This window comes from Leguminivora glycinivorella, chromosome 5, assembly GCF_023078275.1.
Source record: "Leguminivora glycinivorella isolate SPB_JAAS2020 chromosome 5, LegGlyc_1.1, whole genome shotgun sequence".
NCBI lineage: Eukaryota > Metazoa > Arthropoda > Insecta > Lepidoptera > Tortricidae > Leguminivora > Leguminivora glycinivorella.
In genome coordinates, this window is record NC_062975.1 from 3798807 (window position 1) to 3814867 (window position 16061).

At 38.2% G+C, this 16061-nt stretch overlaps 2 protein-coding genes across 2 annotated transcripts; both read left to right on the forward strand.

Moving 5' to 3' along the window:
* The first annotated feature begins 397 nt into the window (after positions 1–397).
* LOC125226695 (netrin receptor unc-5-like) lies at positions 398–12733 on the forward strand. Its single transcript, XM_048130758.1, is given in 11 exon segments — positions 398–707; positions 1350–1802; positions 5085–5263; positions 6577–6655; positions 7178–7348; positions 8648–8800; positions 9206–9340; positions 9695–9750; positions 9752–9819; positions 10625–10740; positions 11900–12733. Coding segments are annotated over 11 exon segments (1647 nt in total). The 5' UTR covers positions 398–631; the 3' UTR covers positions 12061–12733.
* Positions 12734–14544: 1811 nt separating this feature from the next.
* LOC125226437 (translation initiation factor IF-3-like) lies at positions 14545–15815 on the forward strand. The gene is made up of 2 exons (XM_048130419.1): positions 14545–14755; positions 15397–15815. Exons 1-2 carry the CDS (start codon positions 14545–14547, stop codon positions 15813–15815), a joined length of 630 nt encoding a protein of 209 aa, XP_047986376.1.
* The last annotated feature ends 246 nt before the right edge of the window (positions 15816–16061 follow it).

A 16061-nucleotide genomic window follows, 5' to 3' on the forward strand; every position in this document is an offset into this window, starting at 1 on the left:
GACGCAGCGATAGATGGCGCTAGTAGTATCAAAATTATAATACAAAGTATTGTTTTGATTGTATTGCGGTATGGGTGCAAAATAAAAAATAAATTATTTGTCGGTAACTTTGAACGCAATAATTTTATTGGTTTAATGGGGTGTTCATTTTGATATCTTATTAAATATTTAATTACGTTCTCACGGTTTAATTGTGAAAGAAACAAATAAAAGCTAACACCACCAAAGAATCTTCATAATTTATAATTAAATTAAAAGATAACATCAGCAAACCTGCACATGATAATTAGAGGCGGTTAAAAATTTAATAACATACTTACGCAGGTTGATCGTAAGGCGTTCGATGTATATTTAGTAAGCCAGAAGCTCCCGCAGAGAGTACACGCGTCCCGTTTCCTCATGTAACCGAGCACGTGCTTTTACGAAAAAAAAAAAAAACAAATGACAAGCGCTGTCTAAACATGTACCTACAATAAATTAAAGTGATACCAAGAATTCAAATGACGTTTCGCGTTTCCGAAATATAAACTTTAAATGTGAAATAAAATTTGCTGAATTTTGTAAATTTATGGAGCGCGTTTAATTTTTTCTTTTATTTTTTTTTTGTGCTTGTTACTGTGAAGTGTTGGTGATGTGTTCGGAAAGAAGTGTTTTGTGTTTCCTGTTATTATTTATTGTGATGTCCGTTGGAAAGGAAAAAAATGGAGGTAAATTTTTTGACGATGGGATATTTAATAGAGCCCGTTTACCTACTACTTACTTAAAAACATTTTGATAGATTTAGATTTATTTATTTCATAATTAAAAATTACAATATTTTAAATTATTCTACCTTAATCTAAACGAATTTATATTATGATCGTCAGGTATGATTATTATATGCAAATGTCAATAATGCGATTCATTAGTTTTTCTCATAACAATTGCAATGTCGAATTAGAATCTTCTGGCTCTAGGTATATTAGGTAATTTTTAGTGGTTTATTATAATACACTTTATATTGGTAAATATCGTGACAAAAATATTATCCTGTATAAAAATCCCATTTGCTTAAATTCCTTATTTCAGTCACAGATCCCCCCTTTTATCCCCCAAATAGGGGAATTTATTGCAACGGGAACTCGGTGCCATCACTCCCTAAATCATACTTTATATTTCCTGTCGGAAACAAGAAAATGTCTCAATGAATTATTATGCATTGCCATATCGTTCCGACGTAAACAAGGAAAGTTATGAAAAGTAGATATTTTTCCAACTAAATAATAGAAAAACTCCAATGATAATTATAACTCCAATCAAAGTGAAATTGTTTAGATATAATTAAATATAAATGTTGTTTGTTGTTTCAGACATTCAACATACAACAGAAAAGGAAACCCGACCGGAATACATCCACCCAGATGGGCTTCTTACCTTTGACCCATACCTATCAGACATAAAACCAGAAGCCGAAGACGATGACTACATACCACTGCCCGAGAACGACGAAACAATAGACGGTCTACCTATTTTCTTAATAGAACCGAAAAACGCATATGTCATGAGATCGAAACCAGCCAGTCTGCTATGCAGAGCTGCTAATGCTTTAGAAGTATTTTTTAAATGCAACGATGCTAGAAGTGACAAAACTGTGCAGTTTGAACACGTTGATCCTCAGAATGGTGTGAGGGTAGTTGAAGCTGAGCTGAATGTGACTAAAAATGAAATAGACGATTACTATGGGGGTAAATTCGGATGCGAATGCCTTGCTTGGAATAGTAAAGGAAGAATTAGAAGTCAGGCGGTGTTCATTGAATATGCATGTGAGTGGTTTTATTTTATTATAACGATGTTGTGTGCACCACAGGAGGTATCGTGTAAAGTTAAGAAGTTTAAAAGCAATTTGTATTATGTTAAGTATCCTTAAAACATGAACGTAAAAGATAGTTTACATTTCATTCTAATTAGTTCCCTAATTTAGTGTCTGACTCAAAGATAAGTAAAGGTATTTTAATTGTTACTTAGATTTATTGCTTTGTTGATAGATAGTTTTTTATTCTATTTCGAAACGAAAATGTTCAGACCAACCATGAAATCCATTAAAGTAATAAACTTTATTAATCGACTAATTTCTGAACCAAGCAGTAAAATTTATGGCTGCTACCTTTCGTTACGCTCAAATTTTGGGCTGTTCTAAATTTCCTTGCAGATGAATAATTATGTAAATTTTGTCATTAGGGCCGGGATTTAATATCCATGTTTATATGCATCAACCAATCAAAATATTGCGGAGTGAATTTTAATGTGTCTCGCACTCGATTTTGGGTCTTCAGGCATAATCGAGTTTAAAAGCTGCCGGGGAATTCGGGCAAGGTTTTTTCCCCGAATCGATTATAATTACAAGCTTCAAAGCTACTATATTTTCTGATTTTATAAATCACCGTTAGCATTTCAGATAGACATATTCACATGTCTTTCATGAAATACTTACCTAACTTAAAAATTATGACCTAGTTCATATATGAAAGGTAGGTATTATAATAACTTTCACAATTATACCTAACTTAAAAATGAAATAAAATATAGATTTTCGTGCAGTAAAATTTTTAATCCTAACCAACAAAAACGCCATCGTTTTAATGACAATAGCTGGAAAATAAAAGGTATTGTAAACAATGAGTATTGTCTAGCCTATGGGTTTGTGGGAAAGGAAATCATTCCACGAATAGTATACTGCAAACTATAGTCAAGTGTCTGTACGTTGCACACCTGAGAAGCTAGGTAACAAGTACCTAAGCTAAGTAATCGAAGGACATTCCTTAGTAACTACGCAAGATTTGTAAGTTTGAACAGCAGAAGTTTTCTGACCAAAGTTTGTCTCCCTTGTCGCATCCGAAACTTTTCTTAATCTTAAGCTAATAAACTCAGACATCAGCATTATGAATCTTTGTCATCTTTTGTTCTTCTTTTTATTGGTTTACTTAGCTGCAAAAGACCTCTGTTCTGTTGGACTAATGAATTCCTTTCATTTAATGCCCATGCATGTTTCCATCTCGCACTCCATAATTTCAATCCTGCAATAAAATTATAAATATGATTCGAGGCGACAGATAACAGCCGATTGCAAGTTCGTTAAAATTCCTCAAACCGGAGAAGTGTAAATATTTCAACACAACCACATCAATAGGCGAAGTTAAATATACACTAAACCGTCAACACCCTCAACATAACTTGCTCAAGTCAAGCGCGACGCCTCCCAGTTGCTTGTCACCCGATTCCCGTCATCGACCTCATCACTGTCACACTATGACGCGCTGACAGTAGGACGAAACAGTTTATTAACAAACAGTCTGAAGTGACGTGTTTGAATTGTCTGCGACGTTTTGCGTATATTGGAAATGAGATTGGTTTCTTATTTTGAATTTACTGAAAATATAAAAATATATGAACGAAACAGATTTCAATATTCTACGAGTTGCTGCAGATTAGTAGTATGATAATTTATCATATAAGATTTTAGCGTATTTAAAATTGTAGTAGTTACTTACACAAATATGGGAAGTATATTTCTGACTAGATACTAGTGTCCCCATAATGACACTTTACTCGTACAAAACATTTTATTCAAGAGATGCTAAACATTCAGAACTTATAGTGCCTATATTAATGTGGAACATTCAACTCGAGTCCCTCCAAGACCCTTGGATCCCGCAAACTCTCCATCTATTTTGACTCCACTGCACAAAAAATCTTCAAAACCCAACTTAAAATAAGTGACACTCTCAATTCTGGAATAGTTTCATTTATAACATCCCTCAAGGCACGAGGGGTGAGCACCATTACTGGGAGGAAGCATTTCCGCTCGTTAACTTGAGCACTTTGCTGTTTGATACAATGCTCACTAGCCCTTATTCTGGGGTGCAAATCGTTAATGGGTTATGGTCGGGAATAATCGTAAATATTGAAGACAGAAAAACAGGGATAAGAAGTCTGATGTGTTTATAGAGACTTTTGTTTGACAGATAATCTTGTTTGTCTCGAACGTGGACAATGTGAATATTGAAGCTGTAATTGCAGTTCCTTTAAGTAATATTGTGACTCATTACATTCATTTAGATATGTATTTTAGATTAATAAGGTTCTGTTTTAGTTCATCCGTTGAAGAATGATCTAAAATAGCGCCGATTTTGACAATTTCAACAAATACATTTCACATGTTTATTCTTACAATGTCTTATAAAAACAAAAGCGAAACGTATCGTATACTTGTGCTGTGATATAATTCTTACAAGATAATATCACGTACGATGTTTCTATTCCCCCTAAGATATCAAGAAGCAGTTTGTCCAACTTCCCCAATCAAAATACTACTCAATACGTTGCGTGGGGGGTTAACAATACAAACAGATGCAATCGATAAAGTAAACTGAAGAAACTTAGAAGTCTTCGTACAATGTCCTTAAGCGGCCATAAGAGAAGTATGGAGCACTTTAAATATCATATTGCTTTGTGTGACACAGCTAAGCGGATGTCGTTGCCAATTATTTTATCTTACACCTATATCTTACAGAACGGAGCCCAATTATGAGCAGTGGTCCCCACCTTCCATAAAACCATAGCCAAATGAGAGTTTTGAATGATTCACGGTTATTTTCATTAGACTTATATTGACCGGGATATAGACCGTGATTACCTTTTAGCCAAATGTTCCTGCTGGTCAAGTAGGCCAGAGATTAAAGACTGTGTGGTGTGTTGAATTAAAAATAATCACTGTTAACCCTCTCATGCATGAGACCCGGGCCTGTTCCTAGCAGTGGGACGTGTATAGGTTCAATTATTTTTTTTACTATTATAATGTTTATTTAACAACTCTGCAGAGTCCTGCCAGAAATGAAACTAGCATATAAGATCTCGTACCTGCTAAATCACCCCTTACGCATCAATAATTTATACTCGGTTATTCGCAAACAAACATACAACCCCTAAGGAACTCCAGAGGTTCATTTGAATTGCCGGCTGCAATGGATGTTGATGTTCAATAGCCCGCAATATAATTCACATCGCATGCGAGATCGCGCTGTTAAATGAGCTATGCTTGCCTGCAGATATCAAGAGACAGTTCGTCCAGCATCCCCAATCAGCGACCATCGAGGCGGGTCACAGCGTGACGCTCCGGTGCGTGCCGCCGCTAGCCGCACCACCGGTGGAACTCAAGTGGACGAGGAATGGTGTACCCCTGGATGTGAAGGAGAATACTCTGCAGCTTACTAATATTGGATTGCAGGTGCGTAGCTGCGTAGACCCAGTTATAGGAGATTTTTATATTACTAGTGTAGAAACAGTTCGTTCAGCATTCTCAGTCAGCGACCATCGTAATGCATGACACTACCGTACAGGGTTGGAACGGCCATGCATTAAGCAAGACATTCATATCCATGACCAGACAGAACGTTATTTATTGACCTTGTAACTTAACTAGTAACTTATTTTAATATTACCTATAGATTGGCGTGAAATCAACGCAAACGAAAATAATTTTATAAATCAATAAGTCTTCACGCTTAAAACTCGGATTAATATTTTTATAGTGAGATATGTACCTATTTTGAGTCCCGGACATAGTTTATATCATTGATCATGGTCATCTCAAACAACGAAACGCAGACAAAAGCTTAGTCATTAAAATTTAAATGCTTCATTTAGTTCTCGGCTTCCATTACTTAACACATAAGTTCTTCAGTAAGATCAGTTAAATGTTATGAAACAAACATAAATACGCCACCCGTCACCACTCTACACAAAAATACTTTTAACGACATTAATGCCAAATAAGGGCACTCAAACACATCTGTCTGCAACCGTCAGGGGTCACCTGTTACATTTTTAGTCCAAACCCTCCCCTTTTTGTCCCAACACTTCTTCAAATAACCCGATGTACCCGTTTCGTTAATTTATGTACCCCTGCTAGCCTAGCCAAAGTGAGAATCGTTGGCGCTGCGTGGCGTAAAATGCAGTCTGTCTCTGTCGTGCCACTACAGAAGAGTGATAGGGAGAGCTAGCTGTGAAACGATTACGAAGCGTAAGATATTGTGACGTTGGTTAGATGTTTTGGTTGCTCAGTCACCGTGGGCAATCAGTGAGGCCTGTCGATCCACCTGAACGACTGCCGCCGTATGATTGTAGCTTAATCTGGATAAATGGAAATTAAAGCTGAGCTAGTTGATTACCATTAATTGATCGAAAGCCTTTCATTTAGAAGTCTGTAACTTTATGTTGATGTTCGATTTTTCGCTGTTTTGTTTCCGACCAGTCTGTCTGTACATAAGTTTTTGGGCATTTACTAAGTGATGTTGTGATGTCTCTCCAGCAAATACCTATGTACATTATGATTTTCTACATGAAAAAAAGTATACGTTTTAAATGATCTCGCGCAATAAGCTCTGTCGCGTCACTGTTGTTGGGTAAAAATAGGAAATGAAAAGACATACCCCTTTTACATAACGCAGTACAAGTCCAAGTGTTCTTTTATAGAATTTTTGGCAATTTGATGATTGATGACTTAGTCCGAGTTAACTTTATGATTCATTTTATGTACAGGATATGGCCAACTACACTTGCGTTGCTGAGAACATAGCAGGCCGCCGGGAGTCAGATGTTGCTGTCATATCAGTGTATGGTAAGTCATTTCCAGTCCAGTTGTTTATGTAAATTGTTATTATTTTTGATCAGATTTCAAGTCTGTTCCAAAATACTGCGTCTGTTATATAAGCATACGCAAAATCCTTCGAGAAGGTTAAGTACGAAAAACGCACATGCAATAGTAGTTAACAGTTTAAAAGGATATTGCGTTAGATGCCTCATACAGGATCGAGCATCTCACTAAAGGTTTCTTCCTTATTAAACTGTGTCCTGTCACGCAAAATTTCTACTTACAAATAGTCAGATATGCGTACGATGGTTCAATGGTTTATGAATTGAATCATTCCTGGCTGCGGGGTATAATTCTTATTGGCTAGTTTTTTCCTAGAGTTTTTTCGTTATCAACCAAATAATTAATGGTGTGTCGTCATAAATATTTTTTTTCTTATGATCGCAATGATGAGAGCAAAGCATAAGGTCCATTCCATAGGGTGGATCGAAATGTTAAACTAGTAGTGCGATACGCTTACAATTTTGTTGGAATGAAATTTTTTATCAGTGAATGGCGGCTGGTCAGAATGGTCTCCCTGGCTACCTTGCCGCTGTGGCACCGCCACCAGCGGCCGCCGCCGCACCAGAACCTGCACCGAACCCGCTCCGGCCAACGGTGGGGCGCCCTGCAGAGGCCAGCAGTCCCAGAATGATGAGGACTGCCTGACCTGTCAAAATGGTAAGACGAACATCATTACCAACAAAAAAAGTTTCGTTAACAGTCTTTATAGTCTGTATCTTTAGGTATTTAAAAAAATGTAAACAAAATATACCCTCAAAAGGCTCCTTAAACCAGTTGAGGGTAAATGGAAACACATGTCCAAATAAGGAGATTAAAAACACGTCGCTCAGTGACAGATCTGCTAGGTTTTCATTGGTTCATCATCAAATGTTGTAACTACCCGAAAATGTACAAATTATTTGTTTACGTTTTTATAACTAAGTACCTTAAAGTACACAGTATAGTATTAAAAATTCTCATGACTTTTCTGTAGTAGAATAACCACTGGTTTGAGATTTAAATGCCGCGCTCGCAATTTTGCATACCTACTAAGTAAACCAGTCACAGATTAATGTGCATAGCGTATCAGCGAAAGATTGCGTACTACGCTTGTAAAGACACCTAAGTATATCATGTCAACATGTAATGTGTAAGGGCATTTTAGTAGCCAGAAGTCGTAAAAGGAAAAAAATCAAGAACTTTTAAATTTATGACGTGTATAAAAATGTTGCTAGAAAAGCATGAGTTTAAAATGCATTCCCATAAAATCGAAGTGGCTTTTACCATATGCAAGCACTAGGGTGCAGGAAGTAACAGCTTTCATTAAGGAATCAGGTCCCTATTAAAGCGGCACGCTGAGTCTTTTATAATAATTAGATTAGTCAAGTTCTAAACGGACGCATTAAATGGCTGCGAGAGGCATCGTGTTCGCTACTTAGTATGTCTTCAAATGTTCTGTGATCATATGACATGATTGTCTGCTTGTGACCTTGTTTTTTATGTAGATGCTCACTGATTACTGTCAACCGAATCAGAAAAAATATATTGCCATTATTAGAACTACTTTTTATTTAAAATTTTTCTAAAATCATTTGTGAACAAAATAATATTTGAAGATCAGTCTGGCGTGAAGCATGGGTTCGAATCCTGATAAGGGCATATTATGTTTGTTTGATGAACACAGATGTTTTTGGATCATGGTTGTAGATAAAGCTGATGGCAAATGAATTAGAGTCAAACTGTTGCAAAATGTTATACGACCCCTTGACGATGCCATTATACTAAACTTTGAAATTGGAGGCCCCGCGCGATCATCATCATCCTCCTTGCGTTATCCCATCATTTGCCACGGCTCGCGAAACCGCTTTGACAACGAATCCCAAGATTTGGCGTAGACGCTAGATTTACGAAAGCGACTGCCATCTGACCCCGAGTTAAAATTGGAGGCGCCGATGTTAGTTCGTAATATTTCTACAGGAGCTTGGTCAGCCTGGGGTGGCTGGTCATCATGCAGTGAGGACTGCATGAGGGTACGACGGCGACAGTGCATCAGTGGACTGGTGTCGACTTGTTCGGGCACGAGTCTACAGCACGCTGCTTGTGTTGATGGATTATGTTCTACTGGGATGAGTAAGTAACATTTCTTAGTACTGTAGCAGTGGTGGAAAGGGGTACAGACGTAGCTCAGGAGTTAAGACATAATATATCCTCCTCATCCTTCTTGTGCTTCATCAAGTGTTTGGTTATTTATATTATATTACATTTATACCCCTTTGCATCCGCGACAGCCTTGTCTAAGTAAGCTATTTTTCTTGTTAACCAATGCTTAATGTAAACTTTTCCAGCCATAGTATAAATTGATTAATTGACCACATACGGGCCAATTGAATTTCAATTTTAGAATTCCCATTACAAACGGGACATGTATTTAAATGAATAATCAAGTCGGGAAAATGCTTTTTACGAAAATCTTGTAGCCTGAGAAAGGGTTAGTAAACTGTGTATAGAATTTTTTAAATGGTCATGTTCCACCAGGGCTAAGTAAGAACAACCTCTCCCTCTACATCGGCATTGGCATGACGGTCGTCATCTTGGTGGTAGCGGCGGCCCTCTTCTATGTTTGGTGCAGATATAGAAACTCGCGACCAGGGTACATCGCTGCGAGGTCAGGTAAGGAAAATTATTGAAAAACTTGCGATATTGATAAAAAATACATGACTGTAGTGAACCCTACTAAAAGAAAGCTACGAGCGAGAAATTCGGCACATTGACCCTCTGCATGTTCTTATCTCCATTGCATGAGCATAGTTAGATTACTGCCCTGTCTATCCAGCAGACGGATGTCACTGTGTGAGTGGGATAGCCGTATTATTTTAGGCTTGTAATAGAGGTTGGATCAAGCGGGTCAATGTACGTAATTCTTTATGCTTAGCGTCTTTACTTTAGTTTTTTATTTTGACCATATAACTTATATTAAATTAAGTATATCTTCAGATACAATTAATGTTTACATGTTTGGTACAGGTATCCCAAAGACGTATCCGACCCGGGACAAAGCGGTTTCAGGGCCAGATGTGACGCAGGTCCTGCAACGAGTACTGGATGCAGGGCCCGGACAATCATTACGATATGCCACATGTGCGAGACAGGTACTTACAGCCATAATTAAGAATTACAGGTCAATTATCAATTAATTTTTAAGTTACACTTACATTATTAAGACATCTGTTGTATAGGTGCGGGTGAGACGTATGTATGACTGAATTACTTACATCTTTGATATCATGATTCAGATTTCGGTGTACAGATCTAAATTGGCCTTATAATAATGACACAAGATTTTTATATTTGACTCCTTTACTAATTCCATAACCTTTAAATATCGGCGAATGATGAGAAATTTTCAATAAATAAATAAATAAATCCTATTAGAATGGCTCGTGACAAAAAGTTTAGAAAAAGTGACTAATAAAAAAAAATATCTAACTGCAAACTTTAGCATCATGTCATTCTTAGCCTGATCATTATTAAAGTTGATTTGTATTTAAAAATATGTAATATCGCTCGCAGGCGTTTCTCCATGATAAAAAACAAATTTAGTACGGGTTGGCACATTGTTACTGGCGAATTCTCAATATAAATTGAGACTCCAGTGCCTGTTAAGGCTAGATCTTACGGATAGATGTTTGCTTTACGCCACCCTAATGCGGTTGGGAATTGAGGGAAGCCATGGATAAATTCGCACACATCCAGCAGGCCTTCGTGGCGAAGTTGGGAGCAGATGACCCCGGCAAGGCCAGAGGTCGAAGGTTCGAGTCCTGCCGGACGTGTGAATTTTTCCATTTTTCCTTTAATTGAAAAATATGATTCTGTATAATTTACCAAATTTGTATAGTCAATAATTATGTCCCTTTATTCATAAGTTTTTAACAATTTTCCGGTTATCGATCTTAGCTATTCGTCGCCCTTCGGCAACCGGACCCGGCAACCCTCTTCGGCCGGAAGCAACCACTACGAGATGAAACCCTACAGCCCTTCCGGGGACTCCGCGTCTAGTTGTTACACCAACTGTGAGTATGCTTGCTAAACTAATTTGTGTGAATGAAAGTAAAATGAGACGTTGAAATATTTTTTTTTAGTTTTGTCAGTTCGTTGGGCGATATATAGGTCTGGTCTGTCAGTGTCAGTCAGTGGTACATGGTAGCAGTGCAACAACCGACAAGCCGATATTGTGTGACGAGCTGTGGGCTCCTTAAGTTTTCGTCAATTTCGTGAATCATGTCCTGTCTAATTCAATAACCAGAATTTTACACACATTTTGACTTATCTGTAGGTACCTATCTATTCTGACTTAGCTTTTTCAAATAATCTCTTATGCTTAAATCGTGTTTGATTTCAGTTTGATTTTGTTTTTGAAATTGTATTTCGCATGTTCTGACTAGCTATATTTAATCAATCATATCCTTAAATTGGCAAAAATCGTGAAAGGTCGTGGGTACAAGCCTACCCATATTAGCTCCATAATGAATCAAATTTGGGAAAAGAAAATCCTAAGGAAAATAAATTGCAATTGCATCATTTTTCCCTGATCACAATTAACAATTAACGGATAAACATCTAATTTTTCTATTATCGCGCTCATTTTCACTCAAAATAGCCACTCCAAAAATACACAAACGAGTTCACCCCTTTGGGTAACGTGACACTGATAGATCTAATGTGACGTGCCGGGGTGAGGTGTCATATACCCCATTACCCCGGGGTAATAAAAATGTTACACACCGCGGAGAGAGCATTTTGTTTTTGGCTCGATTTTCTGTCTGTCTTTCTAAACTCATTATCTTTTTAGTGCTACATCTGACCAGTCTCTCAAAAATAATGAATATATTTTTACTAGGTAGTTTGAAAGAAAGTTTGTACGGTAGTCCGACTCGCACTTGGCCGGTTTTTTATATGGAACTCGACTATGTCATTAGATCGATTAGTATTTACACCATTATGCAACGTACCTCCAACTGTTCTAGAGTTCTGTTCGACTCGAGGGTTTCGTGAAGCGTTTGCGCATTCGGCTACGCACACTGGGGTCCATTGACGCCATTGATCGTTTACCTTCAGACGACTTGTCTGCACCGCATAAAAAATATTCACTTGAGTACTTAAATTTTTAGATGTAAAAATTTTATAGTGCAATAAAATGTATTGTAATTGACATAAAATCAATTGCCACAGCCAGAACAATGACGTCACGCTCGAGCGAGGGCTCCTCCCAGCTCGCGGAGCTCGTGACGTCATCACCCAGCTCTGCCAAAGTGGACGTCGCAGTCACCCTGCCGGCGGTGCCTCTGGACTCAAGCTACAGGGAGAAGATATGCCTTACTGTTGTCAAATAGTTGTTACGTCTATGTTAATTAGTGTAATCCCGGCTTTAGGGTCCGCTTTCCTACTTTTTTGCGCGATCCTGAGCGTCCTTCGAAGCCATTACGCTCATAACCGCTTTTTGATATCGAACCAAGACTTTTTTGGGCTGCCGTTGGGATCAGGAGCCGCTAAAGCGTTTCTTTTCTAAGACTGTTGTTACGTATTAGGGTGTATAATTAGGCATTTGGTTCATTTTTACTTTTGTCCGTTTGGAAAGCAGTCGGCTAGCCGTCAAAACACATGTACATATTGCAAATTATTTCAGTGACTCCTAAATCTTTTCGCTTTATGTGTCGTCTAGTGAAACGACATAAGGTCCAATGTTTAAAAATACAGACAATGTTATAGACCACTTGTCTAAACTTTCTAACTTGAAAAGTGTAATCATCTGTTAAAATTTTTATTAATCAATTAGTGATTGTAATTTCTGTGAAATGATTTGTGTTTTTTCTTTGGCCAACTGAAGTAAAATGTATTATGAATATGTACTCATAATGTGTTTATGTTGTAGTTATCTTTGTGTTTTTTTTTGACATAAGTACATAGTCAAATATGTAGGTAATGTAAATTTGTAACAACCAACAAATATTTTTAAAAGAAAGATATCTTTCCTGATAAATGAATCACCGGTCATTGCTTACTTATAACAGTAACCATTACTCGTACACCTATATAATTACCACACTAATAACTCAACACAAAGACGGCTCGTCCAGCAATTTGCCACTCGTTATTTGGGGTCAAGAGACAGCCACAGCCCTTTGCAATATACTAATTGGAAAAGGCCGGATGCTCGCGGGTAATAACTTCCGCGGTAAAGTGTCTGTCCGCTAGTAGTCATGCGCGCAAGTCATAGTAATTGGCGATTATTTCTAGCGATCTCTCATAACGGAATTGGAACTGCCAGCTTCGCCGAATTGACAATCGTTGACGTTACGTGGTGATCGAAATGTAGTCTGGCTCTGTCGCGCCACGGCAGAAGAGCGAAAGGGAGAGGTAGCTACGGTACTCTTACGAAGTTAGCGATTGTGACGTTAGACGAGTGGCCAATCGCTATAAAGCTTCTTAGCAAAAGATAAGCATTTGTCTTTATCGCAATAATATCTTTTTCCCCTCACTAGCTCGGAAACACGTGTTTTGTCCTTTAATACCAGCGGTTAAAAACGCATTTTATCCACTAGTGGGTAAAGTAATTCGACCTTGAATAAAGTCAAATTAACTGCTTTAAAATTAATAAAAGTAGGTGAATCTAGTAATAAAAATGATTTACCACCTGTGGAACTACTGGAAGCAGTGATAAACGCATTTTTTGCGTTGTAGTTTCCTCGCTATAGTGAGGGGAAAAGTTTTGTGTTACACTCGGGTGCAAATGTATTTTACTTCTCGTGTGTTAAAAAACTCGCAAGTTCAGGATTCTATTCTCGAACCACTCGCTTCGCTCGTGGTTCAACTATGGAATCCTTTCACTTGCTCGTTTTTCAATTCTACACTCGGCGTTAAAATACAACTTTGCCCCCTTGTATAACAAATAACTATTGCTACGGAGCATTAGCGATTGGACACTTGTCTACGGGCTTTCAAGAGAGCTGGTGCTTACAAAAACTTATGGAAGACATTAAAATTACTTTTCAGTACAGATGGTGTTTTTTTTACGCACTAGTGCGAGAAGTGGTTCATTATATGTCAGGTCGAAACTTCAGAGGGCCATCTGTACTGAAAAACGTCGTTAGATACACGTGCGAAAAGGAAATTCGTAACTAGTGTCGATTTAAAACACTCCCTGGTCGTGGTTTTAATTTATCGCTACTCGTTTCGAACTTCCTCTTTTTCGCACTTGTATCGAAATGTACTATTACGTAGCTACTTCTATTGCTACTACAAAGAACTAGTATAATAATAACTGTGCCGAACAATGGAGTTAATTTACATTAAATACAACGCCCTTATTTGTATGCCTGTTTGTTTATGTAGTATTTATACTTATAGTTAGCTGTCAAATTGCGGCCAAATATTGCAATTATTTTATTTAGAAATACATGTAATGTGTTAATAAATGCCTAAAAACTTGTTTAGTGGAACATCGGGTACCTATATGTTATTAGTAAATTCAGGCTTTATTTTATTTATTGTTAGTTGTTAGACTTAAACAACGCCAATATTCATCCGTGGCTAAAAAGTTTGTTAAGCATCCCTGAATTTAGTAACTGTGAATATAAATTAAACTTCTGTGATTCGCCCTTCGTGATTACACTGTACTTTACATGTAGTAGCACGCGAATGTGCTGCCATCGTACACAATTTTAGAGTAACATTTTTAACAAAAAAATATCTCGCCTAAATTGGGGGTATTTCATACACGTTTTGTGTGGCGGCCATCGTGCACGTACTTTTCCTTTGTTAGTGAAATAATGGTGTTTTTACTAAGTTTAGTGTAGTGTTTTGTGTTTGCGGATAACATGGGAAAACGCAAACATCGTGAGGAAGATGAGGAAGATTACTTGGAAAGAAAAATCCGAAGTCTCGAGAGGAAAAGATTGAAGATTCGTCGCAGGCGCCGTCATCGTAGTTATAGCCCTAGTACGTCCTCATATACAGATAATGAATATGAGTATGCCGACCAAGATATCGGTGAACCCGATCCCTTGCTAGAGGATTCGCAATATGAAGGTAAGATTTTCAGTTATCTTCGTCTAATCATTTGATAGAATGTGTCTTATGTACATGCCAGCTTTGTTTTATTAAATAGATACATTGTGCAATGAGTATAGTCTGTAAGGCTATTACCGACCCTAATTTATACCTTCAGTTCAATCCGAGAGGTTGATCGCTGTGTAAAAGGGAAGCACATATATTCCTAGAGCATCAGTCCGTGAGGCTATGCCGGAATACTATAGGTAAAATACCTGGTTGCGGCGAATTGTCAATGCTATCAGTCTAGACTACAGTCCGCGAGACTGTAGCACGACTGCCTATATGTTTAAGAACATTAATTACGTTAATTACAACGGCTTATATGTACTATTTTATACGTAAGTATATAGATATGTAGATACGTATGTAGATACGTACGTAGTTATAGTATAACATCCAACATCGAGGAAGTAGGCGGTAGAAACACTACCTATTACCCTACCAAATGGGCAATTCACAAAGATCACCGAGCCGCTTATGATGTCTGACCAGTATAAGCGTTGGTCTCTGATTGAAAACATCATGTCTAGAGATAAGGGTCAAAGATAATGGACACTTATTTTTTGTTGCTGAAATTAGAGCAGCATTGTGAAGGCTATTTGACCGTATTGTTATAGAATCCCCATTGACCAACAATACTGTATACGACTTAACCGATGATGAGGCCGGTGCTTCAACGTCGGGTGCGCTGCCTGCTGCTGGCGGGCTGCGATCGGTGGTCATACAGAATGGAAGCGCCGCCGGGCTCCGCGCGGTGGACGCGCCGGCCCCCGCGCCCCCTCCCGCACCCGCCGCCGCCGCCGCCGCCGCGCCGGCGTGCGCGCCCGCGGCCGCGACCACCACGCCGGCTGCGCCCGCTCCCGCGCCTACATCCGCAGCTACCACCACACAGGTGACCGGTGAACAAATTGGTTTACAAGAATCTACGCCGATTGTGACCGCGCTTGATCCCGGTTTATTATGTTTGTTGGGCGATGAGCCCGTAAAAGAAGAAACATTTGGTCCTTGCATTCACGTCGATATATCGACGAGATAGTCCAACATTCTAGTTAATGGTATGAAGGACGATATTAAGAATGATATTTTAAAACGTTACGAAATACCAGAAAATTTAAAGTTAGCGCAAGCTCCTATACTCAATCCCGAGATTAAGGTCGCGTGTAATGATAATGTTTTAAAACGGGATAATATTCTAAGTGACAAGCAAAGGTTGCTCTCGACTATTATAACAGGAGTTGCCAATACATTGTCGAATATCTTGACAACAGATTCAACTTTAGAC